Source organism: Eubalaena glacialis, chromosome 15, assembly GCF_028564815.1.
Source record: "Eubalaena glacialis isolate mEubGla1 chromosome 15, mEubGla1.1.hap2.+ XY, whole genome shotgun sequence".
Lineage (NCBI taxonomy): Eukaryota > Metazoa > Chordata > Mammalia > Artiodactyla > Balaenidae > Eubalaena > Eubalaena glacialis.
In genome coordinates this window covers 78823430-78851378 of record NC_083730.1, presented here as the reverse complement: position 1 = coordinate 78851378, position 27949 = coordinate 78823430, and the positions used below count along the sequence as shown (strand labels likewise).

The window sequence follows — 27949 nt, the reverse complement described above, 5'->3', positions numbered from 1 at the left end:
GGCCATGGCCTCTCTTTTTAATGGCGGCACAGCCTGCGATTTGGTTTCTGTAGCAGGGGACCTGTGGGCACTGCCCTGAGGCCAGGGGCAGGCCTGGGTTTGGGGGGGCACGGGCCAAGGCTGGAGCAGGGGGCTGACACTCCTGCCTGCCCCCGGAGAGAGAAGGACACTCGGGCCCTTCCAGCCACAAGTGGCCAGAAACTTTGGTTCTTGTTTGGTTTCAAGTTTCTGTCCTCAAGGAGGCTGTCCAGGAGGAGAAACAGGGGAGCTACTTCCCGATGGAGCAGAGTGGGGCTGGGGTCGGGGGTTGGGAGGAGAGATGCCAACCGGAGGCAAGGCCCGGGTCTCGGGGGCTGAAGCTCCAGAGCCGCCGGCAGGAACAGCACTGGGAAGCAGGCACTGGAACAGGCCTCTCCTGCCGGCCCCACTAGGGGCCCTGGAACCTGGTCCCAGGATCCGGCTCCCGCCCTCAGGAAGGGGCGGCACGAGGAGGGGGCCCAAGGCTGGAAGAGAGAGAAAAGCAGGGAGAGAGAGAGACGCAGAGAGGCAGAGGGAGACGAGAGGCAGAGGGAGACGGGGATGGCATCACCCACTTAGGGGAACAGAGTCAGTCCTGGGTCCCATTGGGTTCCGTTCCCCACACAGGAGGCCACCCAGATGAGAGTGAACCTGGCCGACCCAGGTCCCCAACCTGGGCACAGCGGGGGGTCAACGCTCACAAGGGGGACCGGGGCGGGGGGACAGCCAGGAGGGCAGGGTGGCAGCCAGTCGGGTGGCCCCGCTGGGGTCAGCAGGGGCAGAAGGCAGCAGAGCAGAGATGGAGCCTCAGTCCCACCAGACCTCGATGGGTGAGAACTTCCAGAGATCGGGCTGGCCCATGTGCAGCAGGCTGCTGAAGGGCGAGGTGCTCCACTGGAACGGGGGCAGCTGGTCCCACGTGGGGCCGCTGGCCGCCAGGAGACGCAAGGCCTTGGCCAGTGCCGTGCTGGTCACCTGGGGGTAGAGGGGAGGGCAGGTCGTTGAGTTGTCCCAACCTGCGAGGCTCTGCTGCTTCCCGCCCCAACTTGGACCCCATCCACAGCCCCAGGCCCGGCACCTTCACGTCGATGCCCCCGTGGGAGCGCTGGTGCAGGGCCTGGAAGGGGTAGGAGCCATTGGCTGGGTTGAGGTCAGAGCGGGCCGAGATGGCATTCTCCCCGTTGGGCTTGGGGTTGCAAGCTTTGCACAATGACAGGGGGTCATGCAGGAAGTCGTTGTACCTGGATGCGGAAAGAGAGGAGACATCAGTGGTGCGGGGAGCGGGGGAGGCCAGACTGCTAGCGGCAGCCCCTCACCCAGCCGCCTGCTTGCAATGTGCCTGGCTCCCTCCCGCCGCCTGGGCTTCAGTCACCACCTCCCCCTTCAGCTGGTCACTCCACAGGCAGCACTCAGCCTCGGCTCTGCCATCCCTCCCTCCGGGAATCCCTCTGGGCCCCCATCCCAGGCCAGGCTAGAGACCCCGTTTTGTCCCTTCATAGCATTTCCTGGAGCTCAGACGGTCCCAGTTACACGTCCACATCGGTGTGAGTACAGGATGGATTTCTGCATCCCCCAAAGGACAGGGAGGTCACTCCACAGCTGTTCGTCATCCTCACCCATGACATGAGGACAGCAAGAGGGCTCAGCTGAGCGCTGCCTCGGTCCTGCTGTCCTGGCTGCTACACAGTTGCACCACCCCCCTGCCGCCCCCCCGGGCTTGTTGGGAAGTTGAAATGAGTTACAATAAAGCCCCACCACATGACTCTGGGCTCATGGTCCCTCACGTACCTCATAAGCCGGATCATGGAGTTCAGGTCGTGTACCAGCGACTGGTTCCGCCGGAAGATCTGGGCCCGGGGGCTCCCGTCGTAGGAGAACCAGTCCCCAAAGTGGGCCACCAGGGCCGGCAACCCACTGGTGTTGAACACAGACTCAAAGGACCTGCTGGGAACGAGGATGGTCACTCACGACCCCCACTGACTTCACCCGGCCGTGACCGTGGCCAGGGAGGTGAAGGGGGCAGTCGTGCCAGGACATTAACACCAACAACCACGACAGTCGGGATAGCAATAATCATGTCTTTTGTTTGTGCTGTGGGGTGGCCAAGCTAGGGCTCTGGGGTCCAAGAGGCACGGGTTCAAATCCTGACTTCACTGTTGGCCACCTATGGAACCTTGGAGAGTTAGGTACTTTCTCAAGGCCTCAGTTTCATCATCTGTGAAATGGGAATAGGAGCCGTGGCTACCACGCACGGTGGCTGTACGGATCAAAGGGGATAACCCAGGTAAAGCACAGTGAGGGTCAAGAGGTGCTGGCTGTGCAGCCCAGTTAAAGCAGCTCCAGCTGGAGAGCCACGGCAGGGGTCGGCACCTAAGCCAGGCCGCCCCCTACCACCCTGCGGTGGGTGGGTGCAGACTGGGAGGCCGAACGGATGCCAACCTCACAACTGTACCCTAAAACCGTCAGGGCTTTCCTGGAGAAAATGGGGGTAGGGCGGGTTTCTTTGTGGAGTTAAAGAATCACCTGGGAAGCACCCCTCCCCAGCACGGAGAGCTGAGCAAAGGGTGGGGAATACCAGGAAGGGGGTACATACGGGATATTGTAGCTGGCCCAGTAGGTCTTCTGATAGAGTTCCGAGGTCCTGTCGGCCACCACCACCATGCCCCTGCGACCGGGAAGGGACACGGGGCAGGAGTGGTGAGAAAGGGGGCTCCTGTGGGCGCTGCCCTGCTCAAGGACCCTCAATGGCTCCCCACTGCCTGGGGCTAGATTATGTCCCCAATCTTTAGCCCCAATCAGGGGCTGCCTTCTCCTCCAGGATTGCCTTCCTGAGGTTTCCCCTCCCGCACACGATTCAGCTGCCTCCAGGCCTCTGCCTCGGTAGTTCCCTCGGCTGGAACGCCCTGCGCCTTTCCGGGTACTCACGGGAGCTGCTCCAGAATGGTGAGCACCCTCCTCCCAGGGCTGGGCCCGCCGGGGACAAACGCCTTGTAGTCCACGATCATCCACTGGTTGTTGTACCTGCCGTGCCCAAGGAAGGAGGGCTGAACAGACCCTGGGGTCACTGCCCCAGCCTCCCCCTGCCCCCAGGGCCACACACAGTCAGGAATCATGGGGCCGGGGTGGTCTGGGCGCGTCCGGCCATCCGACCGTCACCCGGACGCTGCAGCTTGAGCAGGCGTCCTCAGACTTTTCTCTCATCATGCTGCTTACCTGCTCCAGAAGAGTCTGTGGCTCCCTAGTGCTTACTGGAACAAAGGTCAACTCTGCGCAATGTCCTAAGACCCTGCCCTATCCAGTTCCCGTGTCTCTGGCTCATGGGGCCCCCACCCACCCATGTCCATCTCCTCGGATGGCCCTCTCCACTGTCCCCAGAGCTCGCAAGTTCCAAGTGTCTTCCTGTCCTTCCTCTGGGAGCCTTTCCCTGGGTGGAGGAGCCTGCAAGAGGGGGGCAAATCCTTTCCTTCCCCGTGCCTCAGTTTCCCCACGTGTAAAACAAGGAGAGGACTCTGCAGAGGGTGTGGGTTGTATGGCCCTGGTGCCACATCAGGTCTCCCAGGGTCTGAGCATTAGTGGGGAGGTTGGGTGGGACGGCCGCAGTGCCAGAACCCACTCACGTGCCACTGTTGAACCTCTTGAAGATGTCAGCCCAGGAGTCCCCGTCCAAGGCCAGGCGATTGGCCACAACATTTCGCATCCACTCCAGCACACAGCCCTCGGGCTGCACGTACTTCCACAGGGCCGAGTTCCGGTTGCCGATGGTGGTCTCCAGGGCCACCTGTGGGAGAGCCGAGGGGGCGCTGCACGAAAGAGCCCCCTAACTCACAACCGGGGCGTGGTGCCACCAAGTGGCAGCGCTGCATCAATCGTGGTTCAAATTTGTTGACTAGTTTTTTAAAACTTCATGTCCTGGCTTAGGTGCATGTTCCTCACTAGTTCTTTGGATGAGCATTGAGGGGGTTCATGATCAAGATCATGCATCCACCTTTGCCCTGGGAACAGCCCCTAAGAGAGCCCAGGGTGCCGCTCCTACGGGACCCACTCCCCCTACCAAGTGGGTCAACTCTTTCCCCAGAGAGATAGCATCCCATCTCTACCCCTTCCCTGCAGTTCCGCAGGGAAAGCTGGGAGGCTTGGGGCTGCTAGCCTGGTGGACTACGACAGTCCCCATGAACTCTTACAGCCCTCCGGGGGAAAACACAGCACGGCTATTAAGCCCCCTTCTTCTTGAAAGGTAAACTGAGGCCTGGAGAAGCTAAAAGACTTGCCAAAAGGTCATGGCCGCTACATGGATGGGCCAAGATTTGATCCTCAGATTTCCAACTCTTAAATCGGGGCTTGCTCCCCTACAGCAGGATATTAGCATGCTTCTTCCTTTTTTATACGAAGCTGGAAAACAACTACGAGATAGCAGTAGCCATCAATATGATGTTTCAAAGAGGAATCTGCAAAGCAAGCCTCTCAATAGCGATGCCCAGGTAGGAAGAGCTTCTCTACTCCCTCCACACTGTACCCTCCTCATCCCTCTAGTGTCCCACGTCATCGCCAGGATTCAGACCCGCATGGCCTCAGAAGCCCTGGAGGGCAGTTTCCTCTCTCTGCGCCAGGGGCTGTTCTCAACCTGGGACAGTGCTCAGGGAGTCTGCAGACTTGGGCGGGGAAACATTACATCTTTATTTCCACTAATGTCAAACCGAAATGCAGCATCTCCTTCCATTGCTAATGAGGTGACACAGGACAGTGTTATTAGCGGTACCTGAGATCGTCACCAACAGAAATCACGGATGTTTTCCCACCATAGGACAGGACTGCACACATCTCAAGATATCGTTTACGCTCCTCATACTTCTAAATTATGGCAGGTAGCCCACCTGCGACTGGAGTGTCTTTCTTTTTTTTTTTGGCCACACCTTGTGGCATGAGGGATCTTAGTTCCCCGACCAGGGATCGAACCCGTGCCCCCTGCCTTGGGAGCACGGAATCTTAACCACTGGACCACCAGGGAAGTCCCTGGAGTTTCTTATTTAACGTGCTAATAAAGCAGCACATACAGGCTGACCCGAGAGATACTGCGGGTTCTGTTCCGGACCACTGCAATAAAGCGAATACCACAAGAAAGCAAGTCCCATGGATTTTTTGATTTCCCAGTGCATATAAGAGTTATGTTTCCACTATACTATAGTCTATTAAGTGTGCAATAGTATTATGTCTTAAAAACCAACGTACATACCTTAATTTAAAAATAGAAAAAAAAATACAAAACAAAAAACCAATTACAATAGTCACATCAAAGATCACTGACCACAGATGACCATAATGAATATAGTAATAATGAAAACCTTAAAATATTGTGAGAATTACCAGAATGTGACACAGAGACACAAAATGAGCAAATGTTGTTAGAAAAATGGCGCTGACAGACTTGCCCGATGCAGGGTTGTTACAAACCTTCAATTTGTAAAAACTGCAATATCTGCAAAGTTCAATAAAATGAGGTATACTTGTATATTACATTAAAAGTTTACTTATATAATATTTTGATAAATGCATGTCGATATAATTGGTTTCCTTTATAATCCCATATATGTTGGCTTGTGCATTTAAAAGCATTATTCTGAGAAGGGGTTCATGGCCCCAGACTGCCAAAGGAGTCTGTGGCACAAAAACAGTTAAGAACCCAGATGGAGGTAAATTTCCTTCCCGGACACTTTTCATAACTGGATCAAACTATTTCAACTGTCCTTCCCCAGGCTTCACTCCTGCTTTCCCCACCCCAGACCGCAGCAAGGGGGTCCCCTCACCCACTGCCTGGCCCCTCTCATGCTTCTTCCCACATTTAAGGGAACTAAATCCCACGCTCCTCTCACAAAGTAATAGAAGAAAAAGAGCCCCTTCCTCTCCCCTCCCCAGGAACTGGCGTCTTCTGCATCTAGGATTTTTTTTTTAAGTGATGTTTTTTCTCCTCTGCAGTGTTACCCTGGCGACTACAGGGCTTGCTGTGTCGTCTAGGGGTGCCAGGAACAGATTTCTAAATGAGTTTGGAGCCCAGCCAGGAAAACCGATAAAAACAACACATTGTAAACAACATTTATTCAGAAAACCCAGCCAGGTTTAGAGGGGGTTTTGTGGAAAGCAAGAGGGAAGGCTGAACGAGAAAGAGCAGAGTCATGGTAGGGAGAGAGATGGCTTGTCCTAAATACATAAACACAAAATGAGGTCACTGGGGCCACGGATATTTCAAAAGGGCCCAAACCAGGGATTCCTGAGGAACTGCAGGACAATGCAGAGTCCCAGGCCGGCTGCAGGGTCTGGAGGCCCGGGCGTGACCTGGGGAGCGACATTTTACAAGCGCTTCCTGGTGGAGGACGGCCTCGGCCCTGGGGTGGTGGTGATGCGGGAATGGGGGGTGTCTGCGTCCCCCTGCTGTGCCTAAGCTGCTGGGTGCGAAGCTGCCCCGGGGAGAAAAGTGACACCAGAGGATGACTCACCAGCCCGCTGCCCAGGATGTAGAAGTCATCACAGGAGAAAATGGTACCAGGGTAGGATGAGAAGGTCACCCTGTTGCCGGGAGCCCGGGTAGATTGCTCTGCAGGCGGGAGAGTGAGCCCGGGGAGGGGGGGGGGCAGGGGAGGGGGCCTGGTCAGACAAGCGCATACGGAGAACCCCACTCCCCCCTCCCAGCAAGACTTGGGAGTCTCCAGGTGGAACGGCAGGCTTCAGAGGAAGCCCCTACTCCATTCTTTCTGAGAGTCAGCAAACCAGGCCATTTGTGTAAAAGCTAGTAGCAATATATATATATATATATATATATATATATATATATATATATATACATATATATATATAATTTTTTTGATTACTGTACCTTTTTTTGGCTTTCCTTTTTTTTTTTTAATTGCAAAAACCTATTGTGAAAAAGATAATTCACAGAGCAAATACCGAGAAGTCTGAGAGCACGGAGTTTGTTTTTCTGGTTTTTTTGGGGGGTGGGGGGAGGGTTTATCTCCTGCTTTACTGAGGTATAATTGACAAATAAAAATTGTCTGTGTTTAAGGTGCACACTGTGATGTTTGGATAGACGTAGACACTGTGAAAGGATGGCCACAGTCAAGCTAATTTACACATCCATCACTTCACATAGTTACCTCTGCTGTGTGTGTGGTGAAAACACTGAAGTTCTACTCTCTTGGCAAGATTCAAGTATACAATACGGTGTTGTTAACTACAGTCACCATGCTGTGCTTTAGACTCCAGAATTCATTTGTCTTCTAACTGGGAGATGGTACTCTCTGACCAGCATCTCCCCATTTCCCCCTCCCCCCAGCCCCCTGCAACCATCATTCTACTCTCTGCTTATATCAGTTCAACTTTTTTTTTTTTTGGCCATACCACGCAGCTTGCGGGATCTTAATTCTCCAACCAGGGATTGAACCCAGGCCCGCAGCAGTGAAAGCACAGAGTCCTAACCACCAGGCCACCAGGGAATTCCCTCAAGTTCAACTTTTTTAGATTCCACGTGAAAGTGAGATCATACAGTATTTGTCTTTCTCTGACTTATTTCACTTAGCATAATGGCCTCCAGGTTCACCCATGTTGTCGCAAATGGCAGGATTTCCTGCTTTTTTCAGTTGAATAATACTCCATTGTGTGTGTGTGTGTGTGTGTGTGTGTGTACGTGTACATTTTCTTTATCCATTTGTCTGGCGATGGACATTTAGGTTGTTTCCATATCTCAGCTATTGTGAATACTGCAATGAACATAGGAGTGCAGACACTTCCTCAAGATTTTATTTCCTGGAAGTGAGATGGATGGATCATATAAGAGCACAGGCTTTGTGGGGAGGAGACCTGGGCAGAATCCCGGTTCAGGCCCTTATCAACTGTTTGATTTATGTCAAGTTACTTAGCCTTTCTGATCCTCAGTTTCCTTATCTGCAAACTGGCAATAATAATCCTTCATCCCACACAGGGCAATTGCAAAGATTTAATTTATAAGATCGTGGAGGTAGTTCCTAGCACAACAGTGGGTACCCAGTAGGCCTACAATCAAGGTTACTGCGTAACCAGACCAGCACTTGTCAAGGGATGGACTTTTGGTACAAAGTGTTCTGGGGTGGGGATGAGGGCCCCTAGGGACGAGGGGATGGACCAAAGGAGCTATTTCTATATAACTAATGAATAGATAAAAGTAAAAAGGGCAAAGTCATCAATGAACAGCTAAAACTGGAAGGGAAAACAACCAACACCAATGGTGGTTTTTCAGGGGCTGGTGGCAGGGCGGGTTACAAGTGATTTTTATTCCTTCTTTGTGCTCTATTTTCTAACTTTCTACAGTGAACATGTATGACTTGAGTAATTTGTTTTTTTAACTATTAAAAATAAGTGTAGAATACAAAAAGAAATAACCCAAATATCCATCAATAGATGGATGGATAAACAAACTGTAGTATCTCCATGCGGCGAAATATTAGGCAGTCAGAAAAAGGAATGAAGTGCTGACACCTGCTACGACATGGAGAAGCCTTGAAATTATGACGCTGAGTGAAAGAAGCCAGTCGTAAGAAAACCACCATTGTATGTTTCCATTTTTATGGGCTGTCCAGAACAGGTAAATCTACAGAGATAGAAAGTAGATTGGTGGTTGCCAGGGGCTGGGAGGAGGGGGAAAAGGGAGTGATTACTCAGTGGGTATAGGGTTTCCTCTCTTGGTGATGAAAACGTTTTGGAACTAGACTGAGGTGGCAGTTGCACACCACTGTGAATGCACTAAATGCCACTGAATTGTTCACTTTAAAATAGTTAATTTTATGTTATGTGAATTTCACCTCAATTAAATAAATAAATAAATAAATAAAACTAGAAAAAACGATTTTTTTTGGCTGCACCGTGAGGCATGCAGGATCTCAGTTCCCTGACCAGGGATCAAACCTGTGCCCCCTGCAGTGGAAGGGCAGAGTCCTAACCACCGGACCGCCAGGGAATTCCCTTAGAAAATTTTTAAAAATTAGTGCAGGTTTATACGAAGTTCTAGAACAGGCAAATCTAACCTCATGGGAAAGAAATCAGAAGAGCGGTTGCCTGGGGAGAGGGGGGGAAGCTAACTGCAAAGGTCACAGGGAACTTTCTAGGCTGACGGAAATGTTCTATATCTTTATGGAATGGTGTTTACATGACTGCAGATGTTTGTCCAAACCCATCAAATTATATGCTCTAAATGTGTATGTAAGCTATCCATCAATAAAGTGAATTTAAAACAAAAACAAAAAGAGAACAAACTTCATCCGGGACATCATTTATCACCCAGCAGAACGGCAAAAAAATTTGAAATGAACCATAATACCCAGTGCTAGCAAGGCTGTGGGGAAAGACAACATATTCACAGAATGGAAGTGTAAATTGGCCCAACCATTTTTTGAGGCAATTTGGCTGTTATCTATCTAGAAACTAAAATTTTAATTATAGTTAAATTAAACATCTTTTAACCCAGCGTTTCCACCAGGAAACACATCTGGGGGCCCACTTGCTTGCTGTAGTACTGTTTGAAACAGCAAAGACCTGGGAATTCCCTGGCAGTCCAGTGGTTGGGACTCCTTGCTCTCACTGGTGAGGGCCCAGGTTCGGTCCCTGGTCGGGGAACTAAGATCCCACATCCCACAAGCCTCACGGTGCGGCCAAATAAAGAAATAAATATTTTTTAAAAAGAAAGAAGGAAGGGAGGGAGGGAGGGAGGGAGGGTGGAAGGAAGGAAGGAAGGGAGGAAGGGAGGAAGAGCAAAGACCTGGAAATGGTCCATATCCTCAACTGGGGACTAATTAAAATTTAACGTCCAGCTGTTAAAAGGTGGACCGAACATGGCAACATCAAAAGCTCTCCAAGGCCGGCTGTGGAGCAAGAGGAACAAGTGGCAAACAATCCACGTAGCATGATCTCATTTATGTTTTTTTTAAAAACCCAGAAAGCAAACTTTTTAGGGCTGTGCAACTATTCTGTAGAATACTGTAATGGCGGATACATGTCATTGAGCGTTCATCAAAAGTCCATAAAACTCTACAAAGAGTGAACTCAAATGTAAACCATGGACTTCAGTTGACAATAATGTATCAATATTGGTTCATCAACTGTAACAAATGAACCACACTAATGCAAGAGGCTAGTAACAGGGGAAAGTGGGAAGGGGGATATATGGGAATGCTCTGTACTGTCTACCCAATTTATGTCAATGTAAAATTTTTCTAAGAAGTAAAGTCTATTAATTTTAAAAAGGTCCATATATACACACATATAAATGCATCCCCCCAAATCTAGATAGATCCAAACCAAAATGGCATCAGTGCTTTCCTCTTAGGAGAGATCTGGAATTTGGGACGAAGGTATCAAGGGAGATGTATTTCTTCATCTCTATTGCTGGAATCTGTGGCAGTGAGGGTGTATTTACATATAAATAGTATAATAAAAATATTGATAAGTTAAAACAAATGGAAAAGTGAGGTACATTTTTTAAAAGTCTAAAAAAACATAACCAAGTGTTTGCAGAAATGATCTCTTGTGGGATGTGGGGTGTTCCAGTGACTTTCATTGTGTGTATGTGTGTTTTGCCACATTTTCCAATTTTCTATAACATACGTGTATGACTTATGTAGGTTTTTCAGATATTAAGACAACAGTGGATACACAGCAATGGGAACGACAGATCTGCAGCTACAGAGGACAACGTGGATGAAACTCACAGACGTTACACTGAGTGAAAGAAGCCAGACGCAAACAAGCCCATGCTGCATGATTCCATTCGCAAAACATTCCGAATCCATCAAACCTAATCCAGGCTGTGAGAAGTCACTACGGGCTGGGGACAGTGCCTGGAAAGGGACAGGAAGGAAGCTTCTGGGGGCTGGGAATGTTGTTTCTCTGTCTGGATGCTACACACACAGGTGTGTGTTCAACATGCAAAAATTCCAGCTGTACACTTATCATGCACACACTTTTCTGTACAAATGTCAATTGAGAAGTTTAAATTTAAATTAATGGGCATTAGGTTGTTTCCAAACCACTAATGCAGCTGACATCCACGTATACAATCCCCTTGCAGAAATAGAAATGTTTCTCCAGGGACAGATCTGAGCCAGAGGGTTGCTGGATCACAGGCGAGACAGATTTTAAATTTTGTTAGACGCCAGCTGGGCTCCTCTTCAAAGTGGCCGTGCCAGCTCCCACTCCCGTTAGCAGTGAATGAGGGTATACATTTCCCCACCCTCTCGCCACCTCCTGGCAACATTAATTTTTTTAAGTTTGGCCAAGAAGGAGGCACTGCAAACATTTGGCAGTGGCTACCTCTAGACTTAACACTGGGGCCAGGAATGACAGGCACACTATCCAGCACTTGGGCCTTAGTGGCAAGGTTTTCACATTTGACAGGAAGAACGTATTCATCCACTCCTGTGTAGCTGTTTGCAAAAATGGCTGTAACTCTCCCCATGCTTGTATCCACGTCATCTGCAATGTGACTCTGCAGTTCCTTACATCACATGGTCGGGTCTATTTCCCCACTTCGTGAATCTGCACGGGTCACTTGACTTGCTTTGAGCAACAGAATGCTGTGCCAGTTTCAATCAGCCCTCGAGAGGCCTTCCACACTTCCCTGCCCACATGTCACATTAACAAGCCTGAGCTAGCCTGTGGGAGGATGAAAGACCACGTAGCCCAGCTGTCACATCATCCCAGCTGACAGCCAACCCCGAGACGTGCAGACGAGGCTATCCTAGGTCAGCCAGCTCACCCCAGCTGACTACAGAAGCATCAGTGAGCCCGGCCACGATCAGCAGGCTTGTCCCAGAATAACAAAACCACCCAGCAGACCCATGGCCATGTAAGCAAAAATAAATGGCTATGTTTTAAACCTTTGTTGTTTTAAATTTGGGGTGATTTGTTACGCAGCAGTAGCTTACTGATACACCTTGTGAGATAAAAATTAAAACGAAATAAACATGTTAAAAATAACACGAACTCTTAGAGTGGCCTTATGGTGACCTCAGTGTATACGGGGCTGAGGCCCACACCTCCCAGTACTATGCCCACTGTGTACCCACATACATGCTCACACACAGACCCACCCACATCTACCCACCTTGGGGCCCTTCTCTGAACTGGAACCAGTACTTTTTCATGATGCGCAGCATGTACTGGTAGGAGTGCCAGGTGTTGTGTGCGACCAGGAGGTCACTCTGGCCAGGCAGCAGCTTGATGAGGGCGGAGCAGGAGCCAGAGCCCATAGCATGCTTGGTCTTGGTCTTATTCAGGGCCAGCTCTAAGTCTTCGAGGTCCCCAGAGATCTGCAACAGGCTGAGGAGGGTCAGAGTGCCGGAGGGTTACCACGCCTGCTGGGAGTGCCATTACATACCCATTTCACAGAAGAGGAAGCTGAGGCACTGGGAGGTTGGGCGACCGGTCCGAGGCCATGTAGCCAGGAAGTGGCAGGGCTGGTATTGGAACCCAGGTCTGTCTGACTATAAGGTGTGTGGCACTTTCCCCTGCCCTGTCCACTCTGGGGGTGGCACTTACAGGAACCCCAAGGGTTTGATGGTGAACTTCCCAGTTGGAAAGGTCACACTGCCTTCATAGCTGTCCTCTAGGCCTTTCAGCTGCAGGAGGGTCAGCCGCACCTAGGGGGAGGGGGAGGGGGCAGGGGGCAGGGGGCAGAGGGAGTGTGAGGCCTCTCCCCCAGGCTCATGCCTTCTGCAATGGGAGGGGCTCCAGCAAGGGAGGCTCAGGTGCACCCTCCAGGCTCCAGCCAACCCTGACCCCCCCCTTAACCACCACCCACCCCTCCATGCCAAGCACCCTCCTGTCATCATTTAACTATATGTCTCCATCCTGTGGCAACCCCAAATCACCCCACTTAAGAACCCAACTCAAACCCACCTCCTCCAGGAAGCCTCCCAGCCTGCCCTGGCCCACTGTTGACTGCTCCCTGTTCTGAGTTTTACTGGCTGTGCTGCTGGCTCAGCGCACTTGTCTCGTGGCTGACTTCAACCCACTGTCACTGTCATTGTTCTATAACCATGGAGTATATCACTGTGTCCCCCACCGGGCCTTGGCCTGTGCTGGGCATACACCAGGCACTTAGCAAGCATCCTTAAGATGGATGGACAAAAGGACAGATGTATGGATGGATGGATGGTGGCTACCGAGTTAAATGAGAGAAGGACAGAGAGAAAGGCGATCATCTAGATGGACAGGAGAGTGAAGAGAAGGACAGATGTTCAGGCAGGTGCCGAAGCAGATGGACGGGACCAGAGGGATTCACTCCTTCATCTGTAAATACTCAACAAACTTTCACTTATAAAGCACCTACTATGTGCCAGCCCCTGTGCTAGGTACTGGGGATACCACAGTGGACAAGGCAGATGTGGTCCTTGCCTTGTCCTCATGGGGCCCAAGTCCAGTTGAAGACAGAATCTGAATGCCTCACAAGAGTGCTACGAAGAAGTGCAGGGAGGGGACGTGGAGGTGAGGAGTGGTGGGGGTGAGCCAGGCAGAGGGGGAGAAGGAAAAGTGTTCCAGGCAGAAGGAACAGCACATTTTAAAGCCCTGAGTGAAGAGGTAACATCTTGTTCAAGGAACTGGGAGGAGGCCAGGGAGGCTGGAGCACAGATCGAGAAGGTCAGTAGATGAGGCTGGGGAGGGAGAGGGTGCAGGGGGCTGTTGAGGCCACATTAAGGAGTGTGGGCATCACCCTGGAGAACGGGGCAGCCCCTGGCGAGATGTACGAGCAGCAGAGACAGAGCAGAGGGGATGGACCAACAGATGAACAGACTGAGAGGTGCCTAGGCTCTGGCCAGAAGGAAGAGGAGGAATGAAGCAGGGAACGTGGTCCGTCAGAAAGATGGCTAGGCAGGTAGATGGGAGGGTAGATGGACAGATAGGTAGATGATGAACAGAGAGAGAGAGACAGGCAACCAAATGGGGTATATCAACAAGGCGGGTGGATAGAATATCTGACAACTAGGCTAAGATGGGCAGGTTGGTGACAGATGAATAAATGGGAAGAAGAGAGTGAAAGATGGATAGACTTGTGGGTGGGTGGACGAATGTGCTGAAAAACTAGATGGATGGATGGATGGATGAATAGATGGATGGATGAACGGGTAGATGGATGGAGGGGTGGGTGGGTGGATGGATAGCCGGATGTATGGGAGGGAGAAAGGGAAGGATGGACATGGAGGGAGGGAGGGAGGGAAGACTGGATGGATCTGTGGATGGATGAGTAGATGGATGGGAGGATGGGTAGGTAGATGGGTGGATGGATGAGGGAGGGAGGGAGGAAGGGAGAAAGGGCTGGCTAAGAGGAGCAGGGGACAGCTAGGTTTACCAGCTGGAACAGTAGCAGCCGCAGTGGTAGCAGGTCCCCAAAGCAGCCCCAGCCTTCCGAGCATGGGGGCCACGCCCACCTGGTGCCAGTAAGCAGAGCCATTGTTCAACTCCATCTCCTTCTGCATCCACTCCAGGTTGGCCTCCAGGAATTTCTTGAGCCTCTCGCAGTAACTGACTTCGTACTCGAAGGGGCCGCAGTAATTCACCACCGTGTTCATCCAGTGCATATAGATGAGCTGTGGGGTGGGCGAGGACAGGGGCGGGGCAGCGGGGCTGCGCTCTTCCCTGAGGACCCCACTGGCCCCCACTCGGGCTCAGAGTCCTCACCCCTATCCAGGTCTCCAAAGAGTCGAGGAGCTCTGGGGAGGACACCTCTGCACCTTTGCTCACGCTGGCTTCTCTCACCCAGCCAGCTCTCACCCCCACCAGGGCCCAATGCCTCTGGATGCCTCCCTCCTCTGAAAGCCTTCAGCACTCACAGTCTGTCCTAGATTACGCCTCCTCTGTTACTGGGGACAGCCCCCCCCCATCTATACATGTATTCAGTGACTCAACTACCTTTTTTTTTTTTTTTTTTGAGCACCTACTATTGTCCTGTCCTGAGCACTGAGGACACAGCAGTGAACCTGGCAAGAGAACCCTGTGCCAGTTCCACCAGCCCTCAAGAGGCCTTCCCCACCTCCCCGCCCCGACGTCACATGAACAAGCTGGGCCGGCCTGCTGGGGGGTGAAAGACCATATGAGCCCATCGTCCCCGTCACCCCAACAGATGGAGAGCCTCCCTCAGGGGCTGCTGTGCAAGCTCAGAGAGGTAATGTGGGCAAAGCCGCTGGCACGTGTGTCTGGGGTTCCTCACGTGAGAACCACTTAGGGCCTTGCCTCAGTGTTCCTGGCTCAGGCTACGGGGCCCTTGAGAGATGGAATCTTGTCTCAGATACCACCAAGCACCCAAAACAGCGTGGCCTGACCCAGTGTCTGACACCTCCCCAGACATCGAGGTCTCAGGAGGGCATCTCAAACTGCAGCTGGGTGTCAGAATGAGGAGAGGGAGTTTATTAAACGCTGTCACACTGTACACCGTCTCCTGTGACGTGCTCTGTCCCTCTCACCACCATGCATCTCACACCCATCCACTCTGCTCGTTCGTTTTCACTGCTCTATGATCCTGTGTGACAGTACTGCAATCCGGTTACCCGTGCACCCACCGGTGGCGTTTGAGTGTGTTTGCCTCGGGGCTGTTTTGAACCCCTTGGGTCACCTCTAGGGTACACACCGAAGGAGTGGGGCCCCTGGGTCCTAAGGCATATGTGTATTCAACTCTACACGTTAATGCCAAATTACATTCCAACGTGGGTGTCACCCCTTCACGCACAGTGCGGGAGCACGGCCAGCCCACCACGGCCTCACCCACTCCTGATGCAGTCTGCCTTCTGAAATCTGTGATTATCACTTTTAAAAAGCCCAAAAGCAGGTAAAGCAAAATAATATGTTGTTTAAGGTTTCATCACATGTAGTAAAACTAGTTTAAGCAGAGGAAGGGAGTGGAAATAACTCAAATGTCCACCCACTGATGAAAGGATAAATAAAATAGTCTATCCCTACAATGCAATATTATTCGGCCATAAAAAGGAATAATGTACTAATATACACTAGAACGTGGAGGAACCCTGGAAACAAGTTAAAGAAGCCAGCCACAAAAGACCACATATTGGATGATTCCTTTCATAGGAACTGTTCAGAATAAGCAAATCCGTAGAGACAGAAAGTAGATTAGCGGTTGCCAGGGGCTGGGTGGAGAGGGGAAAAAGGGAGGTGACTGCTAACAGGTATGGGGTTTCTTTCGGGGCTGATGAGAAGGTTCTGGAATTAGATAGTGGTGGTGGTCGTGCAACCTTGTGAATATACTAAAAACCACTGAACTGTACATTATAAAATGGTGAATTTTATGGCATGTGAATTCTATCTCAATATAAATGAATGAATGAATGAATGAAAGGGAATGACAGCCACCACATGTAGTGTGGTGGGTGTCTCTGGGGTAGGAGAGGCAGGGGAACGGAGTTGAGAGGGGGTTTCAATGGTTTTAGTAACAGTCCAGGGTTTAGTTTGGGTGTTCATTTTATTACTAAGCTTCGTAACTTGGAATGTGTTGTGTATTTTTTATATGCATCAAATAGCACCCAGTGTAAATTTTTAACAAATACATGTGAGCCTTTTCTCCCCAACTAGATGGAAGGATGGGGGTGGGAAAGCCCCCTCTACACATATCTCAGAACCCTCCAAAGCTCCCTGGGGAACACACTTGATGGGCGGGGGGAACCCCGGGGTCCCGCATCTGGCCCTTACCTCCTCGGACACAGCGGCCTCCACCACGCCCGCTGCGTAGGCCTGCAGGCTATCGTTGTATTGGCCATTTGTGTGCAGCTCCAGAAAGGCCCACCTGCAGGGGGAGGAGAGGGGACACTTGGTCAGCGAGGGGGTGAGCGTGAAACGGGCCCTCAGCTCGGCATGCACCTGTCTGCAGTTTTAAACCATAGAAAACAATGCAGTGATGAACTGCCATTCACGTGAATGTCTGTCGGTCTGTCTCTGTGCACGTGTCAGGCTAAATCCCTAAAAGAGGAACTGCTAGGTCAAAGGGCACATGTATTTTTAATTTTAATAGATACTGACAAACAGCCTCCCCCAGGGCTGTACTAATCTTCATTCCCTGCCCCTCCCCCACGATAATACCAGCTAATATCTACTGAGGGTTTCTCCTGAGTCAGGCACTGTTCTAGGCACTTCCATATCTATTAACTCATGTACTAGTCCTCATGACAATCCCACAGTCCTGCAAGGCAGGCACCATTCTTGTCTCCATCGTACAGGAGGGGAAGAAGTTCAAGCACAGAGTTACATACCTGCTGTGGTAGATGGCATCGCAGCCTCTTCCCCCAACGTCCCTGCCTTTTGCTGTGTGGCTTTACATCCCTCCCACCACTGGCCAAATGTCCTTCCCTGTCCCCTTTATTTGGGCTCAGTCATGTCATATGAGTTGCTCTGGCCGATGGAATGCGGTGGAAGTGACTTGTGTCAGTTATGAGATTAGCCTTCAAAGGGCCTCCCGTGTTTCCACTTGTGTCCCTGCTATGGCCACGAGAGAAACATGCCCGGCCAGCTCACTGGTCCCAAGAATATGAGAGACACATGTTGCTGACCAGGTCAGCAGAACTATAGCATGAAGCAGAGCTGCCCCAACTGCTCCAAGGATCCACGAGCATAAACGGTTGTCATTTCAAGCCGCTGAGTTTGGGGGCAGTTTGTTACTACACAACACTGTTGCCCAATACTAGCTGATACACATACCAAAGGTCACAGAGCTAAGAAAGGGCAAAGCTAGGGTTCAATTCCAGGCAGTCTGGCTCCCAGGATGCAGATTCTGATCAGGAGGTCTGGGGTAAAGCCCAAGACTCTGTATTTCTAACTAGCTCCCAGGTGATGCCTGGGGTATATACTGCATTTCTACAACGTACAAACTCCTGTCTGTGCACTTCCCTGCTTAAAATCAATCTTTTTCATCCTTACTAATGTGACAGTTGAAAAATTCAATCATGTAATTATAATCCTTTAATGAGTTAAGTTACATATATTTTCTTATTTCTTATTGGTCATTTATAGTTCTTTGGTTCATGTCCTTTACTCATTTTTATCTACCGTGGTTTTTTTCATCTTATTATTATTATTATTTTTCGGCTGCATGCTGGCTTGTGGGATCTCAGTTCCCCAACCAGGGATTGAACCTTGGCCACGGCTGTGAAAGCACCAAATCCTAACCACTAGACCACCAGGGAATTCCCATCACCTTTTCTTATTGATTGGTGAAATTCTCTATATACATGTTAGCCCTTGGCTTGTCACTAGTATTGAAAATGCCTGTATTTTAATTGATTTTTGCTTTTGTTTTTGCCATATGGTAGTTTTCAGTTTTGTCCTATCAGTCTTTCCTTTATGGTTCTGGATTTCATCCTTGCTCCAAGGACACAAAGAATATTCACCCAGGTGACTTCTGTAACTAAGGAAAACACTTGTGAAGGCAATTTCTATTAAGAAAATGAGGGCAACAGAAGACACTAATGAGACCTTGAAGAGGCTACACAACACGGACAGCCAGGCTCAGCCAGGACTGTCTCACAGGAATTTGGCTAAAAAGTCACCAAAGAGCTCCAGGACAGGCACAGCTCTGCCCTAGAGAAGACACAGGAGAGGAAATGACTATCAAAATACTCACACCCTATAGTTTTGGCAATCAAGCTTCTTTGAGCACCTACTGGGTGCCAGACACCGAGGGTATACAAGAATGAATATATGTAACTGCTATGACGAGAAAAGGAAGAAAGTACCCTGAGGAGGTACGCTCCTGCTGCTACTGAGTAAAATCTAGGAAGGCTTCACAGAAGAGGTGACAGCTGCTCCAGGTTTTGAAGTTTAAGTAGGAGCTTGCAGGGAGAAGGGGGGTGGGGAGGAAGGAGAGGGAAAGTAAAAGAAGGAAGCCTGAGCTCTGAGAGTTCCAAAGCAAAGAACCTGGGCTACAAGATAAAATGGAGCTGTGGGGACTGGTAATGAGGCCCTGCTACGGTGGATAACAATAGCCCCCAATGCTAAGCACATCACATGTCTACTTTTCTCTCTAAATTCTCCCAGAGACCCTATGACATGAGTTTGATTCTCCCAATTTACAGATGTGGGACCCGAGGCTCAGAGAGGTGAAGTCACTTGCCCAACAGAGCTGAGACTAACATCACCGGGCATGATGTGCCCTGAGCCTCTACCTTAACTGAGTTTTGTGGGGGATTGTTTTGTCCTTGAAGGTGAAGGAGTTAGTTCTTATCAAACAAATCTAACAGCCATGAATTTCTGGCTAATGACTCACATATAATCACAGATATGGACAGAAAAACACAAGAGACTAGAATCAAGGTCTTAAATTTCAAGGAGAGTGGAGGACAAAGACAGTCTGGGATTGTGGGTCCCTCAGGCATCATTTGAATCCCCAGGTCTCTCTCTTATCAACTGTGTATCTTTGGGCAAATTGCTTAACCTCTCTGGGCCTCAGTTTCCTCACCTGTAAAATGGGCAAAGCGATTCCCACTTCAGAGGGTTGCCATGGCAAGTGCCAGACGAGAACTCACGTTTTATACTCACTAAATATGTGTCTCATCATGAACCTGAGAGGGGAGGTTTGGAGCAATCCAGTAGACTTGGTGATGGGAAGAAATTTAAAATAGGGTACAGAATGTAGTTCCCCTCGTGATTAAAAAAAAAAAAAAAGCGGCGGAATCAAGGGAGAACATACACAACTTACATAAAACCAAAAAGGCTGTTCAGATGCCAAGTCCTGGTTATAACTGAGAGGCCAGTGGCCTTCTTCCAGACAGCGCCTGCTTAAAAGCTCTCCTTCTGCAGGGAGCAGGCTCAGTCAAGGCCACAGTGCTGAGGCCCTGAAGACAGGCAGCAGCTAGGAACTCACCCTGTGACCGGTGCTCACACAGCCCTCACGGATATGTATCAGCATCCTTGTTCACAGCAGCATTTTTTTTTTTTTAAACATCTTTATTAGAGTATAATTGCTTTACAATGGTGTGTTAGTTCCTGCTTTACAACAAAGTGAATCAGTTATACATATAAATATGTCCCCATATCTCTTCCCTCTTGCATCTCCCGCCCTCCCACCCTCCCTATCCCACCCCTCTAGGTGGTCACAAAGCACCGAGCTGATCTCCCTGTGCTATGCGGCTGCTTCCCACTAGCTATCTACGTTACGTTTGGTAGTGTATATATGTCCATGCCACTCTTTCACATTGTCCCAGTTTACCCTTCCCCCTCCCCGTATCCTCAAGTCCATTCTCTAGTAGGTCTGCTTCTTTATTCCCATCTTGCCCCTAGGTTCTTCATGACCATTTTTTTTTTTTTGATTCCATATATATGTGTTAGCATACGGTATTTGTTTTTCTCTTTCTGACTTACTTCACTCTGTATGACAGTCTCTAGGTCCATCCACCTCACTACAAATAACTCAGTTTCGTTCCTTTTTATGGCTGAGTAATATTCCATTGTATATATATGCCACATCTTCTTTATCCATTCATCTGCTGATGGACACTTCGGTTGCTTCCATGTCCTGGCTATTGTAAATAGAGCGCACAGCAGCATTTTTGACTAGAGCTGAGGAAAACAGGACCCTCCCAAAACATCCAGTGTTAGGGGCCTGATACAATAATCTATCCATATATGCGGTGGGCTTCTAGGACCATGTGGCAGACCGCCATGTGCTGATGAGATGTCAGACACAAAGTTTTTTTTAAAAAAATAAGATCAGAGAAGGACAAACAGTGGACTCAGGATAACGCCATGTACAAAAACATTACACACACACACATACCAGTACATATACATATGTATGTATGTATGTATGTTTAGGCCTGTTTATGCATAGAAAATTCTAGAAGAAAGAACATTGGTTATATATAAAAAGAAAGAGTGGGGAGCACAGTTTACCTTCCACATTCCACCTCACCTTTCTAAACTGCTAGAAATTTTTTACCATGGAAAGTTAAGTACTTGTGTAATAATTACAAAGATTTAAAAGAGAGCAGTGTGACTCTTTCAAGCTGGACAGAAAGGAAAAGGATGAGTGGAGAGTGACAATTCCCCCCCGACCCCCCCCCCCCCCAGCCAGGCCACAGTACTGTAAATATGGAATTAGTCACTGCCCTTGTTGGAGGGAGTGCCTTCTGCATTCCTCTCTGGACCGCCTTATTCCAAAGGGCAACTGGGGTGATTCGGTTTGGATGGGGTTTGTGCACTTTGCTTGAGTTCTCAGAAAACCTGGCTACATAGGTGTCTGCCTATCTTTCCAGAATACCTTGGAAAGAGAGAGATTCCCATTCATGAGGAATTTCAGTGCTAGAGCCCCTCTGGCTGATCTCTGAGGATCCCTCTGTTGCCTCGGGCCCTAAGCCCTAATCAAATGATTTTCTTCCAGGCCCCTGCAAGGCTGGCGCCATCCTCCTCTTGGGGGGTGAGGCAGCTGCCGACTGCCACCTGTAGGAAGTGTCCAGGCAGAGATCTGAACCTAGATCTCTCTGATGTTAAACCTGAAACCCTGCCTCATACCACACCTCCACGCTTTCCCAGCCTCAGCTTCCCCATCTGTAAAATGGGAAGGCTTGGACATCAGCAAATGGCTTCTGGAATCCCTCACTGCTGTGCTGGCTGACAACTTTGGGAGACTCTACCCCAGTCCCTGGCCAAAACAAAACAAAACAACAAACCACTGGAAAGAATGTGTTTCTAAAGCAAAATGTCCCCATTAGACTGTTCTTGATTCAGAGATCATGTCCTTCCTGCTTGTTTGGTTCTAAAATAGCTGATCTTTTATTAGATGAAATGGGCAGAGATCAATAAATATTGTTCTGGTTTGTCTTTAATGCACTTGTTTGGCAAAAATAAAAAGTCGGCTGCACTGAATCTATTTCCCCAGTCTTTTTTTTTTTCTGGAAAGTGTATGGGCCACACTGTGGTTTTATATCAGGGACAGCTAATACCTCTGAGATGACTCCAGGATCTAATGAAGAGGCCACGTTTGGGAAAAGCCAGACCATTCTTGTGAGATGAGCAGCGGGTCACAAATCTCCCCTCACCTTCATTGTCCCTTCAGTGTATAGTGTGCCCTGGACACCCGCTACTATGCGGGATGTACCACCTCATCTGTGGCTATCACTCCTCTTCCATTCTTGATGGTGTAAGTTTATCTTTTGTGACTTTTCAAAGAAACAGTTGGATAACTAATAAGAACCTGCTCTATAGCACAGGGAACTCTACTCAATACTCTGTAATGGCCTACGTGGGAGAAGAATCTAAAAAAAAAAGAAATGTAGATATATATATAACTGATTCACTTTGCTGTACACCTGAAACTAATACAACATTGTAAATCAGCTATACTCCAATAAAAATTTTTTTTAAAAATTAAGGAGAGAAGAGAAGAGCTAACACCCATCCTTCTCAAACTCTTCCAAAAAACTGCAGAGGAAGGATCACTCCCAAACTCATTTTACGACTCCACCATCACCCTGATACCAAAACCAGACAAAGATACTACAAAAAAAGAAAATTACAGACCAATATCACTCATGAATATAGGTGCAAAAATCCCCAAGAAAATACTAGCAAACAGAATCCAACAATGCATTAAAAGGATCATACACCATGATCAAGTGGGATTTATCCCAGGGATGCAAGGATTCTTCAATATACGCAAATCAATCAATGTGATACACCATATTAACAAACTGAAGGAGAAAAACCATATGATCATCTCAACAGATGCAGAGAAAGCTTTTGATAAAATTCAACACCCATTTACGATAAAAACTCTCCAGAAAGTGGGCATAGAGGGAACCTACCTCAACATAATAAAGGTCATATACGACAAACCCACAGCAAACATCATTCTCAATGGTGAAAAACTGAAAGCATTTCCTCTAAGATCAGGAACAAGGCAAGGATGTCCACTCTCACCACTATCATTCAACATAGTTTTGGAAGTCTTAGCCACGGCAATCAGAGAAGAAAGAAATAGAAGGAATACAAATTGGAAAAGCAAAAGTAAAACTGTCACTGTTTGCAGATGACACGATACTATACATAGAGAATCCTAAAGATGCCACCAGAAAACTACTAGAGCTAATCAATGAATTTGGTAAAGTTGCAGGATACAAAATTAATGCACAGAAATCTCCTGCATTCCTATATACTAATGATGAAAGAGAAATTAAGGAAACACTCCCATTTACCATTGCAACAAAAAGAATAAAATACCTAGGAATAAACCTACCTAGGGAGACAAAAGACCTGTATGCAGAAAACTATAAGACACTGATGAAAGAAATTAAAGATGATACCAACAGATGGAGAGATATACCATGTTCTTGGATTGGAAGAATCAACATTGTGAAAATGACTATACTACCCAAAGTAATCTACAGATTCAATGCAATCCCTATCAAATTACCAATGGCATTTTTTACAGAACTAGAACAAAAAATCCTAAAATTTGTATGGAGACACAAAAGACCCCGAATAGCCAAAGCAGTCTTGAGGGAAAAAAGCGGACCTGGAGGAATCAGACCCCCTGACTTCAGACTATACTACAAAGCTACAGTCATCAAGACAATATGGTACTGGCACAAAAACAGAAATATAGATCAATGGAACAAGATAGAAAGCCCAGAGATAAACCCTCACACCTATGGTCAACTAGTCTATGACAAAGGAGGCAAGGATATACAATGGAGAAAAGACAGTCTCTTTAATAAGTGGTGCTGGGAAAACTGGACAGCTACATGTAAAAGAATGAAATTAGAACACTCCCTAACACCATACACAAAAATAAACTCAAAATGGATTAGAGATCTAAATGTAAGACCAGACACTATAAAACTCTTAGAGGAAAACATAGGAAGAACACTCTTTGACATAAATCACAGCAAGATCTTTTTTGATCCACCTCCTAGAGTAATGGAAATAAAAACAAAAACAAACAAATGAGACCTAATGAAACTTCAAAGCTTTTGCACAGCAAAGGAAACCATAAACAAGACGAAAAGACAACCCTCAGAATGGGAGAAAATATTTGCAAACGAATCAACGGACAAATGATTAATCTCCAAAATATATAAACAGCTCATGCAGCTCAGTATTAAAAAAACAAACAACCCAATCCAAAAATGGGCAGAAGACCTAAATAGACATTTCTCCAAAGAAGACATACAGATGGCCAAGAAGCACCTGAAAAGCTGCTCAATGTCACTAATGATTAGAGAAATGCAAATCAAAACTACAATGAGGTATCACCTCACACCAGTTAGAATGGGCATCATCAGAAAATCTACAAACAACAAATGCTGGAGAGGGTGTGGAGAAAAGGGAACCCTCTTGCACTGTTGGTGGGAATGTAAATTGATATAGCCACTATGGAGAACAGTATGGAGGTTCCTTAAAAAACTAAAAATAGAACTACCATATGACCCAGCAATCCCACTACTGGGCATATAACCAGAGAAAACCATAGTTCAAAAAGCCACATGCACCCCAATGTTCATTGCAGCACTATTTACAATAGCCAGGTCATGGAAGCAACCTAAATGCCCATCGACAGATGACTGGATAAAGAAGATGTGGTACATATATACAATGGAATATTACTCAGCCATAAAAAGAAATGAAATTGGGTCATTTGTAGAGACGTGGATGGATCTACAGACTGTCATACAGAGTGAAGTAAGTCAGAAAGAGAAAAACAAATACCGTATATTAACGCATACATGTGGAACCTAGAAAAATGGTACCGATGAACCGGTTTGCAGGGCAGAAATAGAGACACAGATGTAAAGAACAAACGTATGGACACCAAGGGGGGAAAGCAGCGGGGGATGGGGGTGGTGGTGTGATGAATTGGGAGATTGGGATTGACATGTATACACTGATGTGTATAAAATGGATGGCTAATAAGAACCTGCTGTATAAAAAAATAAATAAAATAAAATACAAAAAAATAGATAAAGAAAAAAAGAAAAAGAAACAGTTGGGTGGTATTTATCCATTTTACTGGGCTGGGTTTCTGCCTGTTGGGTGGTAGATTTGGGATGTTTCCCAGTTTCCTAATAGGTTAGTTCCCTCTTATTGGTATTCACTTCTTCTCCCAACTCGAAGGCTATTTAGGTCAATCAGCAGGTTGGGGGGCATCAGGTCAGAAAAGGAGGAAAAGGTAAGGTTGGAGGGTTCGGCCTCCCCAGGACCAAGACCAGAGCCAGGTTGGCGCAGGCGCTGCCTCTGGGTGCATCTCTGATCCCCTAGCATTAAATCTAAATGTTTCAGGCTCCATGGGGAGTGTCAGTGCAGAGTCAGATACAGCACAAGTAAGAGGAAAGATTATGGCAATCCCAGGATTGCCTGACAATCCCAGGATCTGGTGAAATCTGGGAGCCAGAAAGGAGGAAGGATCCCAATTCTAGGTGAACAGAAGAGTCAAACCATGATTTCTACCCTCCAAAAAATAAGACAGTCACCTGCAAATCAGCGGTTTTGCTGCTCGAGGGCCAGGACACCCCAGATGTCTTTCTTACATCTCACTCCTGAGTTCTCAAGAGGGTGTCTTTGAGGGCCTCCGTTTCCCTGCTTATAAAATGGGGGCTTCCCATACAGTTTTCCCTACATCATAGTCCCAAGTGCTGTCAAACCCACAGGGAAAGGGGCAGACTGGACAGAAAAGATGCTGGAACAGTGAAGTGAGAGCAAGAAGTGTGGAAGAGACCAGGGCTCACTTCTCAGTTTCCCCACCTGCAAAATGGGGGCAGAAGACACGCGCTCCTTTCTCTTTCATTCACTCCTTCCTTTAGTAAATAAACAGAGGTGCTTCCTGTGATCCCCCGAATTTCCCTTCGAGCCCCACCTTCAGGGAAGGAAACAGGCTCAGAGAGATGAAGTGATTTGCCCAAGGTCACACAGCGCCAGAGCTGAGCCTGGAAGAACTTTCCATCCAGCACAAGCAGGGGAGCCCTCTCCCCACTTCTCTGTTTTCCATAATTGACAGCAACACAGCCTAGTGGGGAACTGCTGGAGCCAAAGCCCCCTCCCCATGCTGAGCCTTACCTCTGTGCCCCCTCCCTAGCATCCAGAGATTGTCATCTCTCTTAGCTCTGCTAAGCGGGGGCCCAAAACATATGAGTCAGCAGAGACTGGGTCACCAGATTCCAGAGTCAAGTCGCCACAGAGTTCTGATTGCCTCTACAGACGCCAGCCCACTCTGTGGTTTCCTCTCCCTGGGAGCCTTCCCAGATTAGCCGCACCCAGCTCCTGGGTCTGCAGCAAATCCTCTCCCCACAATCTCTGGTCTGTCTATCTAATACACTCCCAAGTGCCACAAAGCACCAGAACGGGGGTGTCCACAGTGTCCTATGTCTCCCCAACACCTGCAGAAATGAATGCAAGCCAGCAAAATGGATGGGGGCAGCAGTGGGAGATGCCATGCCTGCTGGAGGGGGTAATGTATTCTAAGCACTGGGATGACCCCAGGATGGGATAGTGCAGGTGGGGGTGGGGAGTGGGGGGACACAGGGTTCCCCAAGATTCCCCAACACAGCGTGTATCCAGGGTCTGGGCCTTGCTGACAAGGCTTTGAGGCAGATGTTCCCCACGCCCAGGATTTTCCCTCCTGGCACTGTCTCCCTGACTGAATGGGGACCCCCTCAGCTCTGTGTCCCCATAGCCAAGAGCACCAGGTGAGTGAATGAATGAATGGGCACCAGCCCTAGTACAAGGCCTGAGAGGGGCACCACCCAACTTCCCAGCCAGAGCACATCATCAAAATCCAAGCCACAGATGGGGAAATGAGAGCCCAGACAGGCAGAGGAGTTAGGTAAGAGCCATACAACAGAATGACAGCCTGGGTCCCAGTGATAAGGATAGTGACGGTGACTGCCAAAGATGGAGTGCTTGGCTCCATACTAAGTATCTGGCCAAGTGACTTACCCCTGGACCAGGAGAGAGGAGGGAAGCAAGGAGCAGAGGCCAAGCAATGATACAGTCTGGGTCTTTGTGAATTTAGGGACCCTCTGTTTTCAGACTGGCCTGGAATCCAAGCTCAGTCCTGCTGTTCTGGCTCTGGAAAGAAGGCAGGGGGGCTGGCACCCATGGGGTAAGCTAAAACCAAGGAAGTGAGAATTTGTCCTGGAGAGCCATTACCACCCCTCTGGTCATGGGGGTGAGATGAGGGTTGAGGCGGAGAGTGCCGGCCTACGTGGGAATAAGAGTTACTGTATCACTAGGGAAACAGAGGTACTGTCATCCCTGGCTGAAGGCAAAGGACTGGTCCCCATGAGCTGAGGCATGCTGCATCAGCCCCACCCAACTACGGTGCAGCAGCCTCAGAGGTGGGACACTGACCCCCAGGGAGACAAGGATGGGACTCTTGTCACCGGCAAGAGGCTGGTCCTAGGGGCAGGCGAGGTCCGGCGCCCACGCAACTCCCTCCCCCGGCTGGTCCGCGCGAGATCGGGCCAACCCTTACCCGGTCTCGCGGATGGCGTTGGTAAGGTTGGCCCAGGCCACGGCGTCAGGGTGGCGGCCATCTACCAGGCGCAGCTGGCCCGTCTCAGGGTCCAGGAGCACCGAACGGCAGCGGGAGGCGGGTGGGACCGGCCTCCCCGGTCCCCGGTGACCCCTCGGGGTCGGGATTGCGCCGGTCAGGCCGCTCAGGAACAGCCCGACCAGCAGGGCCAGCACCAGGGCCAGCGCCAGCGCCCGCGTCAGCGCCCTGGCCAGGCGGCCGCCCGGGGCTCCGTACATCGGGTCCACCATGACGGTGCGGAGCGGGGCGCCGCAGCCCGGCTCACGTGACTGCACTCCGCTGCGGAGGGCCGGGCCGGGGCTGGAGGGAAAAGGCCGTAGGCGGTGGAGGGGCGGGGCTTGGGCCAAGCCCTTCCGGGTGGGCGGGGCCCGGGGGCGGGACGTAAGGGACAGG

General features: G+C 49.2%; 1 protein-coding gene across 2 annotated transcripts; it reads right to left on the bottom strand.

Annotated features, from left to right (window-relative positions):
• PLBD2 (phospholipase B domain containing 2) lies at positions 1-27875 on the bottom strand. Of its 2 annotated transcripts, none has more exons than XM_061169808.1 (12): positions 27497-27875; positions 16732-16825; positions 14463-14621; positions 12574-12674; positions 12140-12354; positions 6507-6604; positions 3636-3796; positions 2944-3039; positions 2612-2683; positions 1807-1962; positions 1097-1259; positions 1-993 (listed from the first exon to the last, which is right to left on the bottom strand). In XM_061169808.1, exons 1-12 carry the CDS (start codon positions 27784-27786, stop codon positions 826-828), a joined length of 1773 nt encoding a protein of 590 aa, XP_061025791.1. In that variant the 5' UTR covers positions 27787-27875; the 3' UTR covers positions 1-825. The 2 variants fall into 2 exon arrangements, with proteins under 2 accessions (XP_061025791.1, XP_061025792.1); XM_061169809.1 differs by having other exon boundaries at positions 1807-1959.
• Between the last annotated feature and the right edge of the window lie 74 nt (positions 27876-27949).